The sequence below is a fragment of the Pristiophorus japonicus genome, chromosome 1, assembly GCF_044704955.1.
Source record: "Pristiophorus japonicus isolate sPriJap1 chromosome 1, sPriJap1.hap1, whole genome shotgun sequence".
In the NCBI taxonomy this organism is placed as follows: domain Eukaryota; kingdom Metazoa; phylum Chordata; class Chondrichthyes; family Pristiophoridae; genus Pristiophorus; species Pristiophorus japonicus.
Genome location: NC_091977.1, coordinates 251,256,784 through 251,264,325, shown reverse-complemented (window position 1 = coordinate 251,264,325; position 7,542 = coordinate 251,256,784). Strand labels below are relative to the sequence as shown.

The following is a 7,542-nucleotide window of genomic DNA, read 5'->3' as shown; positions in this document are numbered from 1 at the left end:
TGTTTATTCAACTATATCAGGTTTTTGTCAAACACACAGTGTGTCAAGTATTTGATTTCTCCAAGACAAGAGACTAACTGATGTCCTGATATAGATTGCTCCTTTTTGGGCCTTATCTCCTTTCTAACTCTAGATTATTTCAGATATCATATCTTCGGTACTCTCATGGACATGTCCCAGCCCCCCATACCTTCCAGAGTGCCTCTCCTAGCATTGGTACCAGGGAAGGTATCAGTAACACACCCGGGATCACTAACACAAAACCCAGTCTGTTAATCTCTTTCAACTACTGGACTTAGCGTATGCCCCACAACATCTCTCTCACCTCAGATGTGTGAATAGAGCATCATGCCTGCAAACTTGGTTTCAATTTAATTCCACTCAGCAAATGTATTTAGCAAAAAAAGAACAAGTAAATAGATCATATCAAACAATTAGCAAAGGTTTAATGTCAACAAGGTGAACAAGTAAACACATCATGGCCCAATAATCCATCATCATCATAGGCAGTCCCTCGAAATTGAGGACGACTTGCTTCCACTCTATTAATGAATTCTTAGGTGACTGAACAGTCCAATACGGGAATTATAGTCTCTGTCACGGGTGGAACAGGCAGTTGTTGAAGGAAAGGATGGATGGGACTGGTTTGCCACAAGCTCCTTCTGTTGCCTGCGCTTGGTTTCTGCATGTTCTCGCCAATGAGACTGAAGGTGCTCAGCGCCCTCCCGGATGCACTTCCTCCACTTAGGGCGGTCTTTGGCCAGGGATTCCCAGGTGTCAGTGGGGACATTGCATTTTATCAAGCAGGCTTTGAGGGTGTCCAATAATCCAGCTCTACATTCACAGGGGAAAGTCTGTTATCTAACGAGTGGACAAAATAAAGATCCCAACTCTAAGAACATCATGAAACCATTGTAAATATCTTTCAAATCCTGACTGTTACAATCTGTCAGTTTCCTTTCAATTGAAGTTAATGTAGATTAGGGGTAAGTAAGGGATTGGAGATTAGGGGTGAAAGAGATGCTGCAGGTGAGAAGGCTATTGGAGAGTAGAGGTAATAGAGTTGGAGGTAAGGGGGTTGGAGAGTAGGTGTGAAAGGGGAGTTGGGGGTGAGAGGGATTGCAGAGTAGAGGTGAAAGAGGAGGTGATAGTACCTATCCCATTGGACCAAACTTCCGCCAAGTTTCCCCCTGCTCTAGCCCTGAACTTACATCGCTCTCTGATTTCTCAAATCATGCCCTCTCCCAACTCATCTTGTCCATAAAACCCACCTCTTGCTCCCTCGATCTTATTCCCACCAAACTGCTGACACCCAACTTCCCTTCCTGGCCCTTATGTTAGCTGATATTATAAATAGATCCATCTCCTCAGGTACTGTCCCCCTCCCCATCAAATCTGCTGTCATCACTCATCTCAAAAATCCACTCTTATCCCCTCTGTTCTTTCAAATTACTGCCCCATCTCCAGCCACCCTTCCCTTTCCAAAGTCCTTGAACGTATTGTCACCTCCCAAATCCAGGCCCATCTTTTCTGCAACTCAATGTTTTAATTTCTCCAATCAGGTTGCTGCTCTTTTCACAATTCTGAAACGGCCCTTGTCAAAGTCACAAATGACATCCTAAGTGACTGTGACCATGGTAAACTAAACCTTCCCTAGCCTTCTCGACCTGGCTGCAGCCATTGACCACACCAGCCTCCTCCAATGCCTCTCCTCCATTGTCCCTCTGGTTGGGACTGCCCTCACCTCGTTCCATTCTTATCTATCCCCTGCAATGGCTTCTCTTCCCACTCTGCACTGTTAGAATATTTTAAAGTGGCCCAAATAGTCGGGGTAACCCAGCGTGCTTTGCTTGAACATTTAGCCAAAGAGCGAAAATGGAGAAAAGGGGAAGTTGAATCTTGTCTGCGTGTGTGAACATAAGACAGTTTGGAAAGTCAAAGTCAGAGGATACTGAAATGATAAAACACTCAGGTCAAGAGAAGGCCTTTTCCTAGATAAGTTATGCAGTTGTTAAGAGACCTACATATCTAAAGACCCGATAACACTGGAAATTGCTCGAGCAGTAGACTTGTCGGTACCATGCTAGGCCAATGGTAAGTTCATATTCTGATAGCAGAAGCTTTCACATTCCTACGTGGGACATGTTGTTCCGTCAGCCAAGGAAATACATGACAACACATGGCACAACCCATCCGTGGTTAACAGAGTCAGGATGGGGGGTGGGGGTTAATGACTAACAGAAAAGAATAGCGACGCCTTAATTTTCACTCTGAAGCATCCGCGATGCTGAGGATGTCGTGAATAGCACGATTAGTGAGTTGGTCACACTGCAGGCAAAGGTTACAAAGGCAGAGAGGGAATGGGTGACCAGCAGGAGGAGCAGTGGAAGGAAGGTAGTGCAGGGGTTCCCTGAGGTCATCCCCCTGCAAAACAGATACACCGTTTTGGGTACTGCTGGGGGGATGACTCATCAGGGGAGAGCAGCAGCAGCCAAATTCATGGCACTGTGGGTGGCTCTGCTGCACAGGAGGGCAGGAAAAAGAGTGGGAGAGCTATAAGATAGGGGATATACTGTAAGTGGAATAGATATGTGTTTCTGCGGTCACAACCGAGACTCCAAGATGGTATGTTGCCTCCCTGGTGCAAGGGTCAAGGATGTCTCGGAGCGGCTGCAGGACATTTCGGAGGGGGAGGGCGAACAGCCACTTGTCGTGGTGTATATAGGTAAAAAACGGGATGAGGTCCTACAAGCTGAGTTTAGGGAGCTATGAGTTAAATTAAAAAGCAGGATCTCAAAGGTAGTAATCTCAGGAATGCTGCCAGTGCCACGTGCTAGTCAGAGTAGGAATCGCAGGATAGCTCAGATGAATACGTGGCTTCAGGAGTGCTGCAGGAGGGAGGGATTTAAATTCCTGGGAGATTGGAACCGGTTCTGGGGAAGGTGAGACCAGTACAAACCGGACAGTCTGCACCTGGGCAGGACCGGAACCAATGTCCTGGGGGAGTGTTTGCTAGTGCTGTTGGGGAGGGGTTAAACTAATATGGCAGGGGGATGGGAACCTATGCAGGGAGACAGAGGGAAGTAAAATGGGGGCATAAGCAAAAGAAAGATAGAAGAAAAGTAAAAGTGGAGGGCAGAGAAACCCAAGGCAAAAGTCAAAAAGGGTCACATTACAGCAAAATTCTAAAGGGACAAAGTGTGTTAAAAATACAAATCTGAAGGCTCTGTGCTTCAATGCGAGAAGTATTCGTAATCAGGTGGACGAATTAACTGCGCAGGCAGCTATTAACGAATATATGATATAATTGGGATTACGGAGACATGGCTCCAGGGTAACGAAGGCTGGGAACTCAACATCCAGGGGTATTCAACATTCAGGAAGGATAGACAGAAAGGAAAAGGAGGTGGGGTAACGTTGCTGGTTAAAGAGGAAATTAACACAATAGTAAGGAAGGTCATTAGCTTGGATGATGTGGAATCTGTATGGGTCGAGCTGCGGAATAGTAAAGGACAGAAAACGCTAGTGGGAGTTGTATACAGACCACCAAACAGTAGTAGTGAGGTTGGGGATAGCATCAAACAAGAAATGAGGGATGCGTGCAATAAAGGTACAGCAGTTTTCATCGGCGACTTTAATCTACATATAGATTGGGCTAACCAAATTGGTAGCAATACGGTGGAGGAGGATTTCCTGGAGTGTACTAGGGATGGTTTTCCAGACGAATATGTTGAGGAACCAACTAGGGAGCTGCCATCCTAGACTGGGTGATGTGTAATGAGAAAGGACTAATTAGCAATCTTGTTGTGCGAGGTCCCTTGGGGAAGAGTGACCATAATATGGTAGAATTCTTTATTAAGATGGAGAGTGACACAGTTAATTCAGAAATGAGGGTCCTGAACTTAAGGAAAGGTAACTTCAATGGTATGAGACGTGAATTGGCTAGAATAGACTGGCGAATGATACTTAAAGAGTTGACGGTGGATAGGCTATGCCAGACATTTAAATATCACATGGATGAAGTTCAACAATTGTACATCCCTGTCTGGAGTAAAAATAAAATGGGGAAGGTGACTCAACCGTGGCCAACAAGGGAAATTAGGGATAGTGTTAAATCCAAGGAAGAGGCATATAAATTGACCAGAAAAAGCAGCAAACCTGAGGACTGGGAGAAATTTAGAATCCAGCAGAAGAGGACAAAGTGTTTAATTCGGAGGGGGAAAATAGAGTATGAGAGGAAGCTTGCTGGGAACATAAAAACTGACTGCAAAAGCTTCTATAGATATGTGAATGGAAAGAGATTAGTGAAGACAAACGTAGGTCCCTTGCAGTCTGAATCAGGTGAATTTATAATGGGGAACAGAGAAATGACAGTCCAATTGAACAAATACTTTGGTTCTGTCTTCACGAAGAAAGACACTAATAACCTTCCAGAAATACTAGGGGTTCGAGGGTCTAGTGAAAAGGAGGAACTGAAAGAAATCCATATTAGTCAGGAAATTATGTTAGGGAAATTGATGGGATTGAAGGCCAATAAATCCCCAGGGCCTGATAGTCTGCATCCCAGAGTACTTAAGGAAGTGGCCCCAGAAATAGTGGATCCATTGGTGATCATTTTCCAACAGTCTATCGACTCTGGATCAGTTCCTATGGACTGGAGGGTGGTTAATGTCGCAACACTTTTTTTAAAAAGGAGGGAGAGAGAAAACGGGGAATTATAGACCGGTTAGCCTCACATCGCTACTGGGGAAAATGTTGAAATCAATTATTAAAGATGAAATAGCAGCACACTTGGAAAGCAGTGACATGATCAGTCCAAGTCAGCATGGATTTATGGAAGGGAAATCATGCTCAACAAATCTTCTAGAATTTTTTGAGGATGTAACTAGTAGAGTGGACAAGGGAGAACGAGTGGATGTGGTGTATTTGGACTTTCAAAAACCTTGCAACAAGGTCCCACACAAGAAATTGTTATGCAAAATTAAAGCACATGGTATTGGGGGTAATGTATTGATGTGGATAGAGAACTGGTTGGCAGACAGGAAGCAGAGAGTCGGGATAAACGGGTCCTTTTCAGAATGGCAGGCAGTGACTAGTTGGGTGCCACAGGGCTCAGTGCTGGGACCCAAGCTATTTACAATATACATCAATGATTTAGATGAAGGAATTGAGTGTAATATCTCCAAGTTTGCAGATGACACTAAACTGGGTGGCAGTGTGAACTGTGAGGAGGATGCCAAGAGGCTGCAGGGTGACTTGGACAGGTTAGGTGAGTGGGCAAATGCATGGCAGATGCAGTATAATGTGGATAAATGTGAAGTTATCCACTTTGGTGGCAAAAACATGAAGGCAGAATATTATCTGAGTGGTGACAGATTAGGAAAAGGGGTGGTGCAACGAAACCTGGGTGTCATGGTACATCCGTCATTGAAGGTTGGCATGCAGGTACAGCTGGCGGTGAAGAAGGCAAATGGCATGCTGGCCTTCATAGTGAGGGGATTTGAGTTTAGGAGCAGGGAGGTCTTACTGCTGTTGTACGGGCCTTGGTGAGGCCTCACCTGGAATATTGTGTTGAGTTTTGGTCTCCTAATCTGAGGAAGGATGTTCTTGCTATTGAGAGAGTACAGCAAAGGTTCACCAGACTGATTCCCGGGATAGCAGGACTAACATATGAGGAGAGACTGGATCGACTGGGCCTGTATTCACTGGAGTTTAGAGGAATGAGAGGGGATCTCATAGAAACATATAAAATTCTGACAGGATTGGACAGGTTAGATGCAGGAAGAATGTTCCCGATGTTGGGGAAGTCCAGAATCAGGGGTCACAGTCTAAGGATAATGGGTAAGCCATTTAGGACCGAGATGAGGAGAAGCTTCTTCACTCAGAGAGTTGTGAACCTGTGGAATTCTCTACCGCAGAGAGTTGTTGATGCCAGTTCATTAGATATATTCAAGAGGGAGTTAGATATGGCCCTTATGGCTGAAGGTGTCAAGGGGTATGGAGAGAAAACAGGAAATGGGTACTGAGGGGAATGATCAGCCATGATCTTATTGAATGGTGGTGCAGGCTTGAAGGGCCGAATGGCCTACCCCTGCAACTATTTTCTATTTTCTATGTTGTTTTCAAATCCCACCAGGGCCTCACTCCTCCCTATCTCTGCAACCTCCTCCAGCCCTACAATTCTCAGATATCCAATTCTGGATATCCTTCAATTCTGGCATCTTGTCCATCCCCTATTTTAATTGCTTCACCATCAGCGGCCGAGCTTTCAGCTGCCATGGTCCTAAGCTCTGGAATTCCCTCCCTAAACCTCTATCTGCTCCTTTATGAAACACCTTAAAACCATATTCTTAAAAAGTTAGAACTAGGTCATTCAGGAGTGAAATAAGGCAGTATTTTCTTACACAAATGGTAGTGGAAATGTGGAACTTTCTCCTCCAAAAGGCTGTGGATGCTGGAGGTCAATTAGAGCTTTCAAGCCTGAGATGATAGATTTTGTTAGGTAAGTGTTCTACTGATGTGGAATAAAGGCTGGTAAATGGAGTTAAGGTACAGATCAGCCCTGATCTAATTGAATGGTGTAGCTGAGGCCTCGTCCGGTTCCTAATGTTCCTATGACACACTCAGATGTGCCTCTGGGCATGTGCGAAAAGCTGAAGTTGCCAGGGCAACCATAGACGCTGAAGCAAACTGAAGCCCATTCCTCCAAAAGGTCTGCTACCCCACTGCAAGCACCCCCCGCCTACCGCCCCCCCCCCCCCGCACTGTGGATTTGCGGCCATTGCTCCCACCCCCTGGCTAGACCCGCTGCAATCCCGGGCCGAAAGGAGTGCTTCCCCCCTCAGCTGGACCCGCTGCAATCCCCGGCCGAATGGTCCTTTCGTTCCCAAACTTCAACTCGCAGGGGGAGCGGGACTGAGCGGGGGGCCATTCGGCCCGGGATTGCAGCGGGACTGAGGGAGCAGTCCTTTCGGCCCGGGAAATCTTCTTCCCTTGCTCCAAAGAGAGTTCCCTGTGGGAAAAAAAAAGTATTTTATTTTGTATTCTATTGCCTCGCTCCTGTCCTCCAGTGCGCCACGCCGATTCCATAAGTTAACGTATGCTGTTTTTGTGAGGTTTTTGGGCAGTGTGCGCCGCGCTGAAAAAAATCGTGGACAGCCAAAATCGATTCACAAAAACAGCGCCCGATCCCATTTTGACTCGTGTCTGCGGCAAAAATTTTTAAACTGGCGCACATGGTCGGCGCCGGCATCCAAACTTTGGTGAAAGTTGGAAAGTGAGCATTTCACGCCAAAAGGTGGCGCACAATTGTGGCAAAAATAGGGGCCATAGTCTGCAGCACAGAAACAGGCCATTCTGCTGAACTGGTCCGTGTTGATGTTTATGCTACACACGAACCTCCTCCCACCCCTCTTCATCCAAACCGATCAGCATATCCTTCTATTCCTTTCTCTCTCATGTACTTACCTAGCTTTCCCTGAAGTACATCTGTGCTATTCGTCTCAACCACTCCATGAGGTAGTGAGTTTCGCATTCTAACCA

General features: G+C 46.0%; 1 protein-coding gene across 2 annotated transcripts in view; it reads right to left on the bottom strand.

Moving 5' to 3' along the window:
• Positions 1–429: 429 nt before the first annotated feature.
• LOC139269759 (zinc finger protein 239-like) overlaps positions 430–7,542 on the bottom strand; it is a 57,329-nt gene continuing 50,216 nt past the window's right edge. For both annotated transcript variants that reach the window (XM_070888392.1, XM_070888393.1), the window contains exon 3: positions 430–834. In XM_070888392.1, the coding sequence (XP_070744493.1) occupies positions 546–834 (289 nt within the window). In that variant the 3' untranslated portion in view covers positions 430–545. The remainder of the gene's footprint in view (positions 835–7,542) is intronic.